This window comes from Mixophyes fleayi, chromosome 5, assembly GCF_038048845.1.
Source record: "Mixophyes fleayi isolate aMixFle1 chromosome 5, aMixFle1.hap1, whole genome shotgun sequence".
Lineage (NCBI taxonomy): Eukaryota > Metazoa > Chordata > Amphibia > Anura > Limnodynastidae > Mixophyes > Mixophyes fleayi.
This window is the reverse complement of record NC_134406.1, coordinates 237440859-237460971: the sequence shown is the minus strand read 5'-3', so window position 1 is coordinate 237460971 and position 20113 is coordinate 237440859. Positions and strand designations below refer to the sequence as shown.

Below are 20113 nucleotides of genomic sequence, written 5' to 3'. Positions count from 1 at the left end.
TGGAAGCTCACATTATCTGGTCACAGTCACAGTAGATGTGCACAGATATTTAATAAAGCTGCCATTGGTAATCCTCTCTGATTACCTATAAGCTTCCAGCTGTAATACACACTGTGCTACAGCCCCGTAGAAGGACATCACACTGTCACCTGGTATGATGTTTGACAGCTTATTCTGCAATATCAAGCCAGCACAAAATTGCTTTTTCCAAATCCATCCCCTAGTTAATAACTGAACGCAATAATGGTATTCAGCATGCGTAATATACTGAAAAGGCAAAATGAGGCAACAGAGAGAAAATGATTAAAGACTGACTATTATGAAGAGGAGATCAAACGCTGAATTTTGAAACCGACAACAATGGTTCAATTACAACATCATGCAGAGAGCGCTGCAAGTCTACACTGCGATTGTGAGAAAAACACACAGGAAAAATCCATTGTGCCAATAAGAGATGCATTCTCATTTCAATTTAAACAAAGCAATATTTCCAGATTTTATTTTCTTGACAACTATATGCTCAATAATTCTCCCTAGAGGTTGTAAGGAACATATTTTGATAAACCTGCCGCCATGTGCATTTATCTATACACACACACACACACACAGTGATCTGCTTATCTCTCTCTGTATGCACAAAGTACAGCAGGACACATTAATACTAAATATTTCAGACAATGTTTATTCTCCCTATAAGGAGAGCAGTATTGTGAGCATAGGAAGGAACAGTCTTTGTATACTAAGGTTACTGCACATAGTAGAAAGCGTCACTGCGTTCTTTGTTCAGCCAAGTAGAAATATACATCCAAGACGTGCGGGTGTGGGAGTGTCCACGGATGAAAGGCACTTCGTGGATTTAAATTATAAATAATAGTGACCAAAAATGAAAAACAAGGCTGCGATTGCTTATCAGTTAAGTATTATTGCTACTGTTTTGATTTAGAAACTACACCTGCAGAGAGATGAGCTACCAATGTACCATATATATATATACATAGAGAGAGAGAGAGAGAGAAAGAAACAATGCATGTTCTAAAAATAATAATACATTTGCTATTTGTTTTCCACCATGTGACCTAGCTACAACTAATTAATTCAGTGGCAAGTGTCATTGCTATCTCTCTAACTGATGAACCAGGTAAACTAAAAGTGGCAATAAAGAATGCTCCAGGTATATAGGTAAAGATTTTAGAAGTTGCACTCACCGTTAACAGTACCTAGTTGTAAAATGACCAATGTAAACAGGTAACCAGTGGAAACACTAATATTCTAGGTCCATCCAACCACTGGGTACTGTAGTTCAGACCTGCTCGTGACCTAATATACATTTGCCACAGCAACCTGTACCATTCATAAGTATTCTGTATTGGTATAATTTCCTATTTAACAGCAGAAAGTAATATGTTTGAAATTGTATGTGTTACATTGTCAGTACTCAGGTGTCCAAGGGCATTTACCCCACGGTGAACACATCTAGAAGTCTATAAAACATAGGGACGCTTATTTTTAAAGGATGATGGACCGTGAACACTTGTTCTGTTTTCACTACAGTGCGCACTGAAGCTGCCCTAACCATATGGATCAATGGTGCCTATGTTCACTGCTGTCCAAACTGGGTTTACCAGGAATTGTTCACATCTGTCTACTGATGCACATAATTAAATATTTACATCAGAAGAGATTGGTGTAGTAAAGCAATTTTTTTGTTTTGCAACAATATTGCAGCTAAACTTGGAACGTAGACTGTGTGTCAGTCAGTTATCACTTGTTCCTTCATGGATGTAGTATATTGATTGACCCCCCCAGATCTCATAACTACATAGCATCAGTAAGAGATAATCATGCGGTTTAGCGTTACAAAAAATAAGAAGCAACAAATAGGACTTTATTATGCAGCTCTCCCTGATATCACAGGGACAAATGTTATCCCTAATCTAATCAGCCACAATATGAGATTCTTTATAATAGCATTATGGTATATCAGATAACAAACATTTTAATTTAGTTTGTGAACAGGTAATAAAAATCTTTCATTAACTGTGAATTTTAAACACAATTCATTTACGTGAATTGTGATAAATTATTTGGTTTTACTTTGCTGCAACAGATAAGAAATATTTCCATATGGTATTTTCATCTGATTTGAACTGTAGTCATTAAATATTTATACTGTAGCAATTTAAAGCCACTATTTTACATTAACAAATGGCAAAATATGTGTACTACTGAGCTGAATAACATACATCAAATAATTGGGGTGTTTATACTTAACTAAAGACGACCATCGTGTTTTATTGAATGTGCTTCTATAACTAAGTAGGCAGTGTGTGATTGACAGGCTTACATGCACTGTGCGGTTTGGTTAATCCATATACAGGGAAGAGCCAGTGGTGTCACAGTCAGTTGAATGGCTACAGAATCAGATTTTTGACCTCTCATCAGAACACGGCCCTAAATGTGTGGGAACAGTTTCAGGTGTTTGTCGGGGAGTGGGGAGGTAATACTTGAATTTTTAACAAAGCTGTAATAAAATGCCATAGTAAAAGTGAATGATATATTTAACTTCTATGGTTGAGATCTAAAATTTTAAGTTTGGGGTTTAGTGTTATTTTAACAGAAAAGCGAACATATTAAAATAATTTAATCTATACTGTAAAACTAAACTGTAATTATAACTATCCATAGGAAAAAAAAATTCAAATGGCATCATATTTGCAACAGCCTTCTAAATATACATTGCAAATTATCTCTTAAAGGATTCTATAGACAAAAATGAAAATATTTAAAACACCCACATTATTTTACATTAAAATAAACAGTAGGTAAGAACTTAAACTCTTTGTTTATTTAGAACTCTAAAGCTTCCCAGCGGAACTTCTAGTTCTGCCGGAGCAGTGAGCATACAGCATACAGCATTCCACTCAGCTCCCTGTATATAACAATCTGACTTTTAGTAGATCCATGCTTTCTTGCAGCGCTCCCGTCACCCTGATATACTGTATTGTACCATAGCATAATAAAGTGATTAGAACCCCAATAAAGTGCTAACAAAGCACAAGAAAAGATGCATTTGAAGAACCATTAAATATTTAGGATGCGGGGAGCTGTGCTGTGTGTACTGCATACTTACCTACAAGGGACACATTTTGGAGTCATCACTGCCCCATCCCCCGCTTCGCAATGACGCAATTGGAGTCATCCTGGGTCGGGTCATTATTGGGCAAATCGCTTCATCGAGTCCCTACCCCATACTTGCAAACTTTTTAAATCTGTACTCCGGGAGATCGGAGTACAGATCATGTGACAGAGGGTAGGAGGGGGTGTGGCGATGTCATTATGAAACTATAGCCCCACCTCTGCCATAAAATACAGAGATGCAAGGTATTGAATAGCGGGGGGGGGGCTTAAAGACGCAATTAAGCCCCCCCACTTTTCAATGCCGTGAATGTCGGCATTTTACAGGGATCATGAGGTTTGCCTACTCTTCCGGGATTCCGGGAGGACTCCCCAAAATTCGGGAGCCTCCAGGAAATTCCGGGAGAGTAGGCAAGTATGTACACACCTCCAGGGAAGTGATGCAAGATCTGGGGGGGGGGGGGGGGCAGCCTACTCTCCTGGGAGTCCGACAGAAGTCACCTGACATTCCAGAAGAGTAGGTAAGCATGTTGTAGTGTCTGTTTAATATTGTTCAGCACTGGAAGAACTGGCCAAGTAAGTATTATCAGCTAAGGGGGAGATAAACACTATTTTGTACAGAGAATATTTTCAATGTCTTGAGCAACATCTGACAGTAACAAACTCCAGGCCCTTCTACACATTTTCTTTGTGATTTCTTAAAAGAACAATTAACGTCATTGCATAACAATACACGCAGCTACATAAAAGTTGATAAAAGATTAATATGCCAAACAGCGGCATCGTGGTCAAGTTCCTGCAATATTTGTTCAGTTTCCCAGAACACAAAACTATAAAAGTATTTCCTCTGCTAGCACTATTCATCTGGAAAAATGTCCTTCCAGGGCAGGACATAAATTTGATGGAGAAGTACAAGAACAGACAGACTGTAAAAATGAGAGTGGTATTGCCACTATACTTCTTTTCGTATGCATGAAATATGAAGAAAGTAAAACATATATAGAAAGTTTACACTATCGTCAATAACAGCCGCTATTTACTCAGATGTCAAATGTTTTAAAATACTTTCGACAAAATGGACCTGTTGTTAAAAGCACCTGTCACCACAGCGAAAGAGAATTTACTTATAAAAAATATACTATTCCCCTACCCATATTTCAATAAATGTGTTTAAATGGTAAAATGATTCTGCACCTTGACTTCTCTTCAGCAAATCATAGCTCTCAGTGCTGTGGACCAATAAAGAATGCAGAGAACACTGATGTAATGGAAGGAGGCGGATCTAGATTCCGCCCAGCAGCGAGTAAGAAGAGATTAGGATTATTTATTTTTAGTCAACTTGCCACTGCCATCCTTCAGAGACAGGTCATCTTTAGACATCCAGGCAACACATAATCAATGCAAAGTATGATTCAGGCAAATGAAGATTAGAGTGTTTTAGTCGCCTGCACACTGTGGACCTACTTCTGTGGTTGCTAAGGAGTATTGTGATTGGTTTGAGAAAGTGTCAATCAATTTTATATTGCGGAATGATTACCATTGGCCCGGACACTTACAGACACACCTACTTTTTTCACTATATAAGGAGCTGTCAGATTTCCCTGCTATTCAGCCTTGAAAAAGCCTAGGAGCGAAACGTGCGTTGGGCTCTCGCCTCACTTTATCTTGATGCTGTGGCTCTCCTCCTGAATCGCCCAATATAAAATTCTTCTACTAACATACAAGGCCATCAACAAAATTGCACCGACATACATTTCCTCACTGGTCTCGAAATATCTCCCCACTCGACACTTCCGTTCTGCACAAGATCTACGTCTCTCCTCCACTCTCATCACATCCTCCCATTCTCGGTTACAGGATTTTTTTCCGGGCTGCACCCACATTGTGGAATTCCCTCCCTCGCACAGTAAGACTTTCCTCTAGTCTTCAAACCTTCAAGCGTTCACTGAAAACCCACCTCTTCAGACAAGGTTATGATATTCCTCAGCCACCATCTTAATTTCCCTAGATTACCCTATTACCACCCTCTACACAGCTAACGCAAGATAACAACTCTCTGACCAACACTGCAACACACACCCCCCACTGAATACTTTTACCTTTGTGTTCTAGCTGGTCCATTGTGCAATATGATGTAGCACATGCCCTTGTGTTTCTAATTCCCATTGTCCTATAGATTGTAAGCTTGCGAGCAGGGTTCTCTTACCTCTCTGTCTGTATGTATTACCCAGTATTGTCTTATCAATGTTTGTTCCCAATTGTAAATCGCTACGGAATTTGCTGGCGCTATATAAATAAATGATGATGATGATGATCGCTCGCCAGAATATTAATAGGCAGGGTATTATACAAAATCCTGCGATTACAGGAATTAGATTGCACTTGGGAACTTTGTGCTAGTGTCTATATAACATCTTTTATTTGGAAATCCAGCTATTTGGTCTATGAAGCCTTCAATTTAGGGTTCTGTCTGACATGCGTCAACTTTGTTATAGACACTATAAGAGCCTTATGAATAAGCAACAATATATCTATTTATGCTTTTCATATATGAACAATAATTATTGATTTAGATTTATACCTTACAGATTGAATAATATCAATCAGGTAAATATAGGTTATAATCTATGATAATAATCGGGCTATGCAATTGATTTGCATTTTTAAATCACTACACACAGAATTTATTAACTTTTTTTTATATTTAATATTTCGTTCTTCCTTTTCTAATTTTTTTTAATACATCTACAAAAAAAAGCTACGTTTTAACTAATTACTACCCCAGAGTGCCTCTAGATACACTTTGATTTTTTCTCTGTGGATGATATATGTCAAACCTTAGTGTTGGGTGCACCCTTCAAGAGTACTTTCCTTCCCCTTGAATAGTTTCTATTTTATAAACAAATTGAGTGGTTGTATTCATTTACACCTGGTGCGGTTTGTTTTATGTTTCTTTACAAACACTGTGAATCAATTCAGTAGAAACTAGTGACATCATTGAGAAATGAGGCACGAACTGGCTCATGCCTCAGTAATATCACTAGCTCCTAGTGAATGAAAAGGACACATTGTTATGAATATTAATATAGCCCCCAATATAGTTGCCTCCACTTGTGAAGGCAACAGTTTAAAATGAACATCAATATATGTGAATTATTAAAAGAAACATTTTGTCTTTTTAGGGAAAATATTTATTATTTCTTTCTGTGAACACATCATAAAACTGTACTTTCACATTGATAGAGTAAGTTGGTGCAATGGCGATGCAAAGCTGTGTTTAATTAGTGGATTACAGACGGCCTTCCTATCCTTTCATCATGTTTTCATCAAACCAGAATCGCCATGGTGCAGGCTGCAATTTCAGGGACTACACAGCAATTCTGTTATAATGTCAGTCAACCTGCTCCCATCTATTCCATCTGCCCGTTCCTATAATATAGGAACAGAACATAGCATGAACTGAATGAAGAAAATTGCTACCATACCTTAAGGGGACAGTAGGCGAGTGTGAAGAGTATTGGGATTGAGTGACAAGAAGCTTCTGTTAAAGTTAAAAAATAAAATACAATACAGTGCCATGAATGTAATTGTAGCCTATACCTCAAACACTAGAAAATGATAGGTTTAAAAGAATAGGCTCGGTGAGTATATGAGAAGATTTGGAACATACGGTACTTTGCTACTCTGCAAATTAGTGAGTAATGAAAGATTTAATGAGGAAAGGTGGGCTTTAAAATGCATACACCGACACTTCTAATACAGCACAGACTTTTCTTCTACTAGTTTAGAACTTCTGAATTATCAATTTACATGTGTTCTCCAACTTTTAGTAATATTTATATTTAGGCCCAAACTACCTCCCTTCACTGTAACACCTCAAATTATGCTGTTTTTAATAGTACTTACCTAACGGCCTGCTCAAGCACTTACTGCATTGTCACCATGGTCTAAAGATGGAATAACCATTTAATAAGACAGGTGACCCGTGTCTCCCCTGGTCTATCTGCATCATTATAATGTACTATATGTAACTGCATCATGAAGTCAAGCATTATAATGTGTTATCTAACATTACACAGCATAATGAGGGGAGTCCTGAGGAGTCACATGTCTGCGGTCCTGTCAAACTGTTTTTATAATGCTCTTAGTGGGGAGCCGGGTTGTCTTCAGAGCATGCTGACATCACTGGTTATAAAAATACCTATAAAATCTATATCATTATAGCAGTCTCTGTGTATAATGGAAGGGGGGCGTTCTTTAAAAAACAAATAAAAAAAACAAAACACTTATTGCACCGTGCGTAGCACTGAGATTTGTACATTCAGATAAGTAAATGCTAAACACAAGTAGTACAGAAAAGAAAATAAATATTGTGTATTCACAATACTGCAAGATCTGCAAATTGTTGCAGTGAAAAAGTGCTATTTGTCCAGCATATTAAAGGCCGGATTTATTAAGGAAAGTAAATGTACATTCCGTTTGTGACTTTATATTCCCCGTATGTATTGGATGTATCCCGTAGTGTATTGTCTGTAAGAGCAGAGTGGACCTAGACTTGTATTCAACAAGAGACGTATCTTTACATCTGCCCCTTGTAATACAGAGTTTGTATGCCCAATTTATGAACGTTTAAAAAAAATCACACAATATGTTTGTTTTGCAAGCATTACCAAATCAAGTCCTTATATATGATACACAAGTTGTTTTAGGTATACAGAGAGATATGGTGCAGGTGTGACGATAAACACTGCCTACCTCCAGCTGTTAAGGAGATATTCCAGAGCAATGGAGTACATTTTCTTCCTAACAAAAAACACTAAGGGCTAGATTTACTAAGCTGCGGGTTTGAAAAAGTGGGGATGTTGCCTATAGCAACCAATCAGATTCTAGCTGTCATTTTCTAGAAAGTACTAAATAAATGAAAGCTAGAATCTAATTGTTTGCTATAGGCAACATCCCCACTTTTTCAAACCCGCAGCTTAGTAAATATACCCCTAACTCTTGTTTTTAGCCAGAAACAGCAATCCTCAGTCTATAACTGCTAGTCCAACATATTACATAGCCCAGTATATACAGCTCAATTTCCAGCATAAAGTACAATGTCCATAATATTATAAAGCTCTATGAACAGCATATTATAAATACACAATAAAGTCCAGTGTCCAGGTATTAAACTGCTCACTACACTGATTGGATAATATGCTATTTTTACTTTTCTTATAGTAAATTCTGGTTATGTTAAAACAATAAAAGGAAAGCAACCACCATACTGTAAACCAACAACAGTGCATGTTGCTTCCTATATTTTAATTCTCTGTCTGGACACGGCACTTACTAAATGCTATGTCCACCATGTGGGAGAGCTCTCTGTGACCATCTAACGCATATCAATGCTGTGTGTTTTGTGATGGTAGTGATATTCAGGAACAGATTGTGATCCCTCATGGAGGCGTGACCAAATCAGGCAGGGCCAATACAAAAGTAGGTAGATTTAGCACAACGTTATACCAAGCCGGGGTGGAAGTAGATCAGGCCTATGTAAGATGCAATGGTAGGCCAAATCACAGCAACAGGAGGTGGACCCTGTCACAGAGGGTGAGGTTAACACAGAAGTAGGCAAAGTATCGCACTGATAGGTAAAGCAGACAAAAGTAGGTGGAGCCAATGGGTGGAATACACGTACTGGTTTACGTGAGTTGTGCAGCTTAATCTGACTGCAGGGATTTCCCAGGGTTAGCATTAGTGTGATTGTAGTTGGTTCTGGGAAGTCCTTTCTATTGTATGAAGCCCAGCTATCATCGAACAGATCATTCTAAATGGGGTTTCATCCATTGTCAATCTCCCACTGGTTTTGAAGTCTTCCTAATGACCAACCAGAGGTCAAAGTGGCGGTATGAATAATGTAATGGTAATCTTAGTGAATGGAATTTGATAGTTTTACAATAAAGGCAGTAGAAGAAATGTCGGTAGGGCATACCACCATATACACCCTCACTTCGACCACTGTGACCAACACACAATACAGAGAGCATTCATAGTGTCCACCAAACAATACAGAGAGCATTCTAGTGACTGCCACACAATACAGAGAGCATTCTAGTGACCGCCACACAATACAGAGAGCATCCTTGTGGCCGCCACATTTTTTTTATATTTTCCTTTGTACACCAGCTTTTTTATCCTGGCCCACTTTGTCTTTGTAACATTTTACCATATATAGGATGAGTTCAAATGAGATGAAAACAGCTATTGCCATGTGCTACTCTATTGAAAAAATTGATATACTTAGAAATACAATTGCAAGTTATGTAATATTTGCACTAGATTAACTAATTTTTTTAAATGACCCTTGTTGATATCACATAAAGGAAGGGAATCATCAATGATGTCATTATGTCAGTCACAGAAGTGGTGGGACCCATATATATATATACACACACAATTAAATATACTTTAATACTACTAATCACTCCAAGGCTGGCACACACCCATGCTGAACACACACCTACAGTAGCCGTGTATGATTGAATAACCGACATCAGTCACAACTGGTGAACGCAACATTGCTCATAAACTAATTTGGTCTCTCAAACTGTGAATTCAAAATGCTTTTCAGGCTAAACTAATCAAATACCTTAAAAAACACTCTGCCGTAATCATCTTGAAAACACAAAACACCTTCCAGCCTCTATAGTGGAAATCAGAAAAAACAAGAGACTGATTCAGATCCACTGGCTGAGAGGTTCTTTCTATTCTAGGTATATTTTTGCAAATATTAACCCAGGAGTGAATCCTAGCTCTCTATCCACTAATTACTAGCATGCTTTTGGCTATGTAAAAGCAGTACGTGCAGAAGGTACATTTTATGAAATTACAGCAAGTCAGTTCTCATTTTTCATGTGATTATATGTGTTTCTCTGTATTCCATTATAATATTATGATTCTCTGAGGCCTGGAAACTTTGCTTATTAAGTCATGATTCCCCACACAAAACACTGTATGATCTAAATCACAGGAGGTCACCAGTTAAAAGTATCTTCACTTTACAAAAGAGTTCTAATTATGAGTCATTAAAGTCCCTGTATTAGATGAAAAGGTAATGCTGAAACATGATGCACTTGCCCCTTTAACATCTTGTATTGATTAACCCCTTCAAGGCCAGGGATGGTAACTCTAGAAGAAAAAAATCTTTGACGCCACAGGAGAGAAATTTAATCTTAATAGTTTCAGTCCAGAGTAACATTCAGCAAGCTCCCAAACTATCCTGCATTCTTTGTATCTTCTAATTAGATAACAGATGGAGGAGTTCATAATCATCTAGGCAGAAAAAACCCCAACTTATTCGAACTATAAAAACTAAGAAAGTGCATTACATCTTAGATACAGTGATTGTAAACATGTCTCTAAAGATAAGTTACCTCCTCTTTGGTACTTTGGTTTGTATGCTGAAGCCTCTTCATATCAGTTTTGGATTGTTTTAAGTTAAGTTTTAACTGAGAATGTTCCTCCTTTAATGTTTTAAATTCTTGCTGTAAGTTGTTCAGTTCTGAGATGATAATACAGGTCTCCTTTGTTTTTTCATTTAGCTAAAACGTAAAAAACAAAAAAACAAAAACACAATTATTGGTTTCACACCAGTGGTTAAAGTGGAAATTTAGAAGTGGAGGCATGGAAAATGTAAGTGAATGGGATTTGATAGTGTTAGAGTGAAGGCAGTAGGAGAAGTGGCGGTATGGCATACCTCTGTATACCAGCTTACTTCAACCACTGGGTTTCACTATAAAATAAACACCATTATATGTTTCACTAAAAAGTTAAAGAAGATGCATTGTTCTCTTTAAACTACCAAATAAAAGGATCACCGGTCAACGTGGCCACATGCAGATTGAAAGACGAATACATGCACTGGCTAGCGGTGGTCATATTCTGAGGGCATTTCTGCTGAGCCTGACAATTATTCCAGTGATTATCTGTCATTGGATGATTAGGGGGCCGCAGATATTGGCTGGGATTTTGCAGCATGTGCATTGAGCATACTGCTAGTTGAATCATGGGAGATGGAGTGATAAATGTTATGATGGAGATTAACCATTCTTATGCTGGGTAAACATAAATCAATATATCTTAAGTTAACTGCAAACTGCTACCAAAATGAACTACTCAAAATAAATCAAATAATTTTAAGACCAAAATAAATTGGATCATTTTCGGGCATGTCCGTAGATCCATTCGCTAGGTGGCCACTGTAGACCTGTGTGTGCCTTCATTTGCCGCTTGCACTAACAGTATACTCTTGTGATCTAGCTGAACATCTGCATCAACTGAAGCAGCAACTATTTCAGAAAAATATAACATGTCAAACTGTTTCCACTAAAGTATTTCCCAGTCTTTACTAGTAAATATACAGAATCCAGACATGACCTGTAAGTGTCTATGTGTCATAAGGTAGGGCAGATAAAATGCGATTTAAATACAAATATCTATTTTAATTAAAAGTGTTATTACAGTTTTATGCTAAAAAAAATATAATACATAAAAAGTTAGATATACAAACTTCATTTCATAGAGATAATTGTGACAATCTTCCTGTGAGTTTGACATTAGTACTCAGAGTTATTGTGTAATGTAGAGATATTTGGATTGCTTACATACTGACCTAGCCCCTCCCGCTTCACACTTACCCACAGATAGACTTGGTGGGATAAGAATGTTCTTAACATTCTAACTCTCTGATTGACTTCAGCTCATTCTAAATCTGCCCACTTTATCTGCTCTACCATCCATTCCAGGAATTATGACAATAAGTGATTTGACCACAGTCAAAAACACCTAAAATGTAATCTAATATAAGCTCAGCTTCAAAAATCTTTATTTTAATGAAACAATATGATGTACTTTGGTATGATGATCGTTCATCGTTGTAGCCTACACACAAATGTGATATCTGGCCGAAGTGTCGTTTATTGTGTAATTAGTCCAATAATCTGCTTAAAATGCCGTAGTGTGTACCCAGCCTTGGAAATAACCCAAGAACCCACCACTAAACACAGTGCAGCAACAGGATTCTTAATCTATCTATCCTTCAGAATGCTGGATAGAGATCTACAAATCACTCTTTACTTGCCTCTTTGGTCACCCATTTGTCCAAAACCTCTGGCCATCTACTACGGCTACAGCTACAGATGCTGAGCCATCACTCCAACCTACATATAACTGTTTCACCCTAATTAGCTCTCATTAGTGCAAGAAATAGATTAACAGCTTCTGCGGTGTAGGGGCTGGAGAGTACTCAAACAGTGCACTTATTGGGGTTATAGTGAGGGCGAATTCCAGTACATCTAATGCATTCTAACAACAGAAGGAATTTATTTTCTCATAGCTAGTTTATAAAAACCAGAAATAACCTAGATAACCAATGACTAAGGATTAAGGACCAAGGAGTAAAAGATAAATGGTAAAACACTTGTATTTAATAACAATATGAATGAGGCCTCTATCTCAACAAAAATGCCAAAGCAAAATGAAGGACCTAGATGGTCTATCCCTCAAAGGTAAACCCTCAGGTAGGATGCTCAATGCAAACTCTAATTTAGCCTGAATGGATTCTTTAACTTGCAGCTGGAACAAGTTTAGATGGGCATCATGTAGATACTGCCAGCTTTGAGTAAAATATTTTTTGTACAAAGTGCCTTATTTTAATTACTAAGAAAAAAGTTTTTTTGTGCACAATGGGAGAGAGCAGAGATAACAGAACGTGCTGTAAATTCCCTGACACGGCTTCAGAGCCAGGTTCTAAACTCAGGCTTCCTTAATCCAGTCCCTAGAAAATACACAGCATAGATCAGTATGTGCACAAGACACTGTATAACACTTTTTCCTTAAAACTGACTGGTTCTCCCTAAAAGCACACACATAAGAGAAGATGCTAGTGTGCGAACATTTTTCTGTGGTAAGATGCATTAGAAAACGCTGTGTAACCACCATTAGTGCCCAGTTGATTGTTGCCCTTCTCATTATTCATAGCAGAGCTTATATCTCCCTCTCCGTCACTGTGATGATGCCTGCACACCATATATATCCAATGCTGTCTCAGCTGTGTTTCCTATTCTTCCAAATCATGTGCCCACATTACCACACATATAGCATTGGGCAAAGCTGGCAGCATTTTGCGATTCACATTACCCCTGACAATAGCCATAGATGTTACTAACATAATTTTATTGTATAGTATTTGGCCCAGAAACGCTTTCATAAATGTAAATCTTATCATGTAAATTCATGGGCAGGAGAAGAGATCCCTGAGGTTTAATAATGTTTAAAATACTTGTTGTAAATTTCAATGCATGTTTACAGTATAAACGTTTATTGTTCTTTCACCTAATCATAAGATTAACATGAAACACATTCTCCAAACTGATGGTTGGGATTGTACCAACACAACAGTCAGCGGAAAGATGAATAAGACAATGTTACCTGTTCCACTGCCTGCTTGTGATTTGCTTGTAATAAATTAATGTCCAGTCTTAAATCACGAACGTTCTGCTCAGCAGACCTCAGACTTTTTGTAGATCTCCTGCACTGTTTCTTTGACAGTTCCAAATCTTCTTGCAGGCTCGCTATTGTCGTCTCATAGCATTCAGCCTTGAACAGAAAAATGTGTAATTTGATGGAGATTTTTCAAGAAACTTTTTAGATAAAAACATTTAGGAGATTTAAAGATCACTAGATGATTGCAGTATAAAGCTAAAGCAACCGCTTGTTACTTTGAGACATTTTTTTTTTCTGTTTTTTTTTTTACAGCCCAGAGCTGCGTTTAGCTGTGATCGGGATCTTTAAACAATTCTCTTAAGTTGATGATGGGGGCACACATAATGTAGCAGCCAATGTCTGACCTGCGTGTGAAGATACAGTTGTAAAGGAGTTCCTCGGCAAAACGTGTGAATACAATTTTTCTTCTTTCTTTTTATCAGAGAACAGAGCTTGTACAGATAATAAAAGGCATCGGGTTTTGTAATCCTCCAGTCATCTAACCTCCACAGAGGGGCAAACAGAAGCAACGTGCAGTTCCATGGTGTCGGAAGCCACAACCAGAGGATTAAAACAAGTCTTATTACTGTACAAGCTCCAATACTCTGCTAAATTTAAATTACTTATGGGAACAATTCAGATTGCCATACCAATTTCTGCTACTGCTCACTGTGCCCACAACATGGGGGTTGGGAGCATTAAATAGACCTGGGGATTCCTTTTAGGGAAACTGCAATTATAACCATACCTTGTGCAATATACATACATAATCATTTCCAGTGAGACGTTTCACGCTGAAATATAATAAAATCACATTTCAATTACAAGCTGCTGCTATATGACAGAGAGCCCTACCACCTGCATGAACCTGTATATACCACTTTCCATATGGTTAGTTCAGATATGTTACACTCCATCTTGTTTTGGGCAAATCGTTCCTTATACGTCCTTGTCCGCCAACTATACATCCAGAACAGAGATTTGTAGCGTAGACATTGGCTTCTTATAGCAGATATATTTAAATACCTTCTATTTTTAGAATGCTGACGTTTTCATTTCTTTACAGGGCTTTGCGGTTCCTTTTAGCTCACTTGACCCGAATATAAAGGATGAGAATTCAATATCTACATTTTTGGATTTGTGAGGCGAAGCTATTTTGTAGCAGAGAAATGTAAATACCTTCTGTTTTAATAAAACTACTGGTGTAAAACCAAGAAACCATATTATTGGATCATCATTGCTAGCTGGGGGCACAGTCTCAATGAGAGACGATACATTTCACTGTTACAAAACCCACTGCTATCTACCACTAAATTAGCTTGAGAACGCAGCCAGCGTTTTAGTGGATGGATAAAAACCACAGCATTCGCAATCGCTCGTGTGACACCAGCTTAAAGAAAATAAAATTACCTGTGTTGTATAATGTTTCATTTGTTTCTCTGCTGTAGCCAGATTCAGGAGCAGGACTTTCATCTGTGCTTCTGCCTCCATAAGATCACTTTGAGCAGAGCTATTTTTTTTATGTAACTGGTGAATTTCATCCTCCAATTTTATCAGGCGATTTTCTTGTTCTTTAATCTTTGAGAAGAAGATATAATGTGTTACGCAATGATTACATTGTTTTCTTTAGCTTTAGATGCAGCTATTTCCACTGTGTTTTATCAAGAAATATTTATATATTGGTCAAACACTAACCGACAAACAGTTACATTTCATATTTATGTATAAAATGTAAGTTTATTATATTACGTGAGTAGTGTGAATAATTGCATGAACAACTGTGAAAGACATCATCATCATCATCATCATTTATAGAGCGCCACTAATTCCGCAGCGCTGTACAGAGAACTCACTCACATCAGTCCCTGCCCCATTGGAGCTTACAGTCTAAATTCCCTAACATACACAAAGACACACAGAAGGAGACAGACAGACAGACAGAGAGGGAGTGACTAGGGTCAATTTTGATAACAGCTTATTAACCTACCAGTATGTTTTTGGAGTGTGGGTGGAAACCGGAGCACCCGGAGGAAACCCACGCAAACACGGGGGGAGAACATACAAACTCCACACAGATAAGGCCATGGTCGGGAATCGAACTCATGACCCCAGTGCTGTGAGGCAGAAGTGCAACCACTAAGCAACTGTTCTGCGGTATGAATGTGGAACACATCCTTATCATTAGCCACCTCTAACACCCGCAGTCAAGGACTATATAATCTATTACAGTTGCCATGTGAAGACATTTCTCCCCTATGCCAAAGAGAGGCAAACATAACCGTATCTTGCCCAAGACAAACACGTGTGGAAAACGCATATGTAAACGTCTTTTTACAACTTCCAAAGCGCTTCTATTGAGATGAAAGTTTTAAACTGCATTGACGCAGCTCCATTAAAATGGAAAAAGGATGTTTGAAAACGCACCGCAGGACCAAGTAAGCCAAATGTACATAAAATGTAATAAGCATGGTTTCATTTGGCACAATTATATTTGTTTTTACATTCGCTGGCATGCACTTAAATTGCATTAGAAATGTATTTTAAACACACTACGTTAAGATCACTTGGTACGTATCCATAGATTCACCTCATAAAAGACATAGCTGTGCTGTAAGCTGACACCTTTCCTTTCTCTGATTAAAAATGGCAACACACACTTAAACAATTTATTGCATTACAACAAGTTTTGGTATATGTTCATTTTTGTTCTTTCTGTATCATGTGTCATGGCTCACTGTTTTTGGTATGTTATGTACGGACCCTTTGTGACGCCTTATAAATTAAAGATAATAATAATATATTTTTTACTTAACAGAGTATTTTCTTTTTCTTTTTTTAAGAAAAAAGAAAGCTATCTGTCTTTCAGACAGCTATGTTTTGTGGGAGGAGTCTGTGACAGATTGCTGCGTGAAGGAGGGGCTTGTACATGGGTGGTGCTGGTTATATTGTTAGTATAAGATCTAGCTCAGGTTCTGTTGTTCATACACTGTATTTGGACAATACTTACAGCTTCTCTGATTTATGTATGTCTTCCTCCAACAAATTTACCTCAGCCAGACATTACTCTGACTACGATACACCCAGATTCAGCCCTGCACCTGCCCAAAACTTCCTCTACCCAATACAGCACCCTGTTAAGGATTCGTCTCCAGAAGAAAGGCTTAACATTTTCTTTTGTCTGATTAAAAAAACTTACAAAATTAAGCAAACAAAAAAGGAGTACACCAAAATTTTGTAAAACTTAATAAAATGGTAAATTAAATAATAAACTATTTAAATGTATTTGGCAAAAACTACTACTCATGTACAGTAGTATAAGTAATGATGCACCACCAACTGTAAAAATTAAGGATAACATAAGTGAACTCGGAAATCCATGACATATATAAAACCACTTGGCCTGTGAGTGCTTTAATATTGTTAATCATCATCATCTAACATTGCTAACTGTAGGCTAAATAAAAATTAAGAGCACATCAGATCTCAAGACAGGAGCAACACTAATTACAATGTCACTGAACTCTCAACAAAGGGATTGAAACAATGTACAGTTATGTGAAAAGAATATAACAATACTTGAATGTTATACAAACAGATGAATTACAAATAGGTAAGTGGGGAATGGCAACACCTAATGCAAGTGCTTAGTGCTCTAATAGAATAATTTAAAGCTGTACTACTGCTGGGAAAAATATTTAACTAATATGACCGCCCCCCTCCCTTGACGGCAGGGCCGGATTAACCATAGGGCTAACTGGGCTACAGCCCAGGGGCCTATGGCATCCAGGGGGCCCTTGAAAGTGCTCAGCAGCAGTATTGATCGGTCGGAGGCAGGGGCGCCCCTGGCGCGATCAGTGCTGCTGAGCACTTTCACTGCGGTCCTTCTCCGGCGCGCTGTAGTCTCCTTACTGAGGAGATCTCGTGAGTCTCACTCTCACGAGATCTCCTCAGCAAAGAGCGTACAGCGTGCTGGAGAAGTGCCAGGGGGCGGGGAGCTCGGATCACGGGAGGGGGCAGGCAGCTTGGATCACGGGGGGAGCCTCACGGGGGAATGGAGGCCCCCTTAGCCCAGGGGCCTCCATTCCCTTAACCCGGCCCTGCTTGCCGGAGCCACAGTGAGGAGAACTGGCAGATCAGTCAACTGAACGCTCTTCGGCGGCAGAGAGGTGAGTGAGGGGAAGCCTTCCTCCACCCCAGGTTTTGAGCCAGAGAAAGAGAGGACCCTAGAAAAGATGTATAGGAGAATGGGGCACATTAGGAAAACATCTTCCTAGGTGGAAGTTCAGGTTCATAAAAAACCCATTCCATTATTTCATTTAACAAGTAAATTAAAAGGAGAAAGCCACACATTTTTCATTCATCTCACCCTAATAGACATCATATTGGTTTGCAAATGATTATCTCCTGTCATCTGGTACAAAACATATATTAAAGTTGTTTGTAGCCTATGCACTTGTGAGCTGGAGATTTTAATATGCATCAATTCAGTTTGAAAAGACAGTAAGTATTCAGAGCTCTGACATCCCTTCCCTTCCTATTCTCTATAGTAGAACTTGGTAAACATGCACAACTAAATAATAAAAAAAAAAAATATTGAAAAAATGTTGGAGCTCTCTGCACTGCAGAAAGGCTTAATTTTTTGAACTGTAAAGGGGTTGAAAATAAGTAACAAGATTTGCAAGAAAATGTAATATTCATCATAGTTCAAGAGATGTCGAAGAATGGTCAAATGGTCAAATGGGTTTTCTGTAGAGTAATTTTTAACTAAATGTGATCTGAATTTATTGATACAAATTTCTAAAGTACTGTATGCTCTAATTGTATATACTGATTAACCACTAAATACATTTTCTTTTTCTGTTAACTTCTGAAATTATAAGTAGACAAATGTTGAGGACAAAGATATTATAGTTAAACAGAAGATGAAGCTGGTGCAATAAAACAGAATAAACTCTGAAAGAGCTAAACTCATAAGGTCACAAAGATTATGTTAAATACGAGTTTGCATTTGTAAACACTAGAGATGCTCAGGCTCAGTTCAGTTCCTCGAGAACCGAACACATCCGAACTTAGGGGGTTGGCATTTTTGCGCGTCCTCAGAATTGAAAACGAGGCAAAACATCACCGTTACATCATCGGATCTCGCAAGTTTTGGATTCCTTTTTAAGATCCAACATGGCGAGGGGTGAGAGGGAGGGCGGACTGCCATTTTTCTTTTCTGCCACTGATGTGTGCCAATGTGTCCTAGATGTGGTAGGAACTGCCGTGTGTTTATGTCATTGCTCTGTCGCTTACCATCCATCCAGGTCGCTGCAGTATTTGTCCGAAAGTGTATGAAAATAATGTTGTGATCTGTGAGGTGGCCAATATTGACTGCAAATGACTTGAGTGTTATGGAGGTTAATAATGTTGGAACAAAAAAAAGAGCAAAATTATGTGATTTTAGCTATTTTAGGATTTTTTCTAAAAAATACAAAATCAAAAAACACACGAGGGCGGTTCTGCCAAAACCAAAACTAAAACACAAAGCTAATCCAGATCAAAAACCAAAACACACGAGGGCGGTTTTGCCAAAACCAAAACAAAAATACGAAGCTAATCCAGATCCAAAACCAAAACCAGTTTACAGGGGTCAGTGAGCATCTCTAGTAAACACCCATTTTAACACTGTGAGCAGCATACATTATTCAATTAAAGCCAAAAAAAACTGCACATATATTATTAACAAATGACAAAAGTATCTTAGTAGATTCACACATAGATCCTAAGTATGGGTCACCTCATGTTTATTTTCTTAGGCTTTTCATTATTGCCCCTTAAAGTGATAAGACCACACTTGCTGCATTTTACAGTATACAGCTGAAAGATGAAGAAGCAGCGCTAGATCACTGAAACGTATGTCCGACAATGTGCTATCTTCCTCAGTCTGGGAACCAAGCTCCGATCATGAGTCTCCGGGCCAATCACTGCCAAATACCATTATCAGATGTAACGCTGCCAGGGGGCTCCTATCGTTTACTGCAAGACTAACAAAGACTTCTCAATGGCTGATTAAAACAGAAAAAAAATTCTGACATTTACCCTTGGACACTAAACCATGTACCTTGCCTACTAAACCTACTTGGATTGGTGTAATTGAAATCAGCCATTACTTAATAATAACTGCAATAATGAGCTATTTTTCTAAGTGCCATGTGCAGGCCTGTGCCATATGTTACTTTTAAAATAGGTTTCCATTGTTGTTAATCCTTATGCTTCTGCGAGGACCGGCAATGCCTTGCGGAACACTCAGTACATAGAATGGAGCCATAGTTGTGTTTGATCAACTATGTGGCGTTATAAAGTGGTGAGAGAATGTAGGAAGTAATCACACAACGTTTCAATTTGACCAAACATTGCAATATCTAGGGAGATGACATGTTTTATTTTCACACTGCTTTTAAAAGTAATG

General features: G+C 38.1%; 1 protein-coding gene across 2 annotated transcripts in view; it reads right to left on the bottom strand.

Annotated features, from left to right (window-relative positions):
• LOC142159092 (uncharacterized) overlaps positions 1-20113 on the bottom strand; it is a 304132-nt gene that overhangs the window by 141242 nt on the left and 142777 nt on the right. Inside the window, exons 16-19 of one of the 2 annotated variants that reach the window (XM_075213685.1) lie at positions 15073-15240; positions 13609-13776; positions 10554-10721; positions 6385-6564 (exon numbers count right to left, since the gene is read on the bottom strand). In XM_075213685.1, the coding sequence (XP_075069786.1) occupies positions 6496-6564; positions 10554-10721; positions 13609-13776; positions 15073-15240 (573 nt within the window). In that variant the 3' untranslated portion in view covers positions 6385-6495. Of the gene's footprint in view, positions 1-6384; positions 6565-10553; positions 10722-13608; positions 13777-15072; positions 15241-20113 lie in introns of those variants that run through there. The other variant, XM_075213684.1, reaches the window with a different exon arrangement.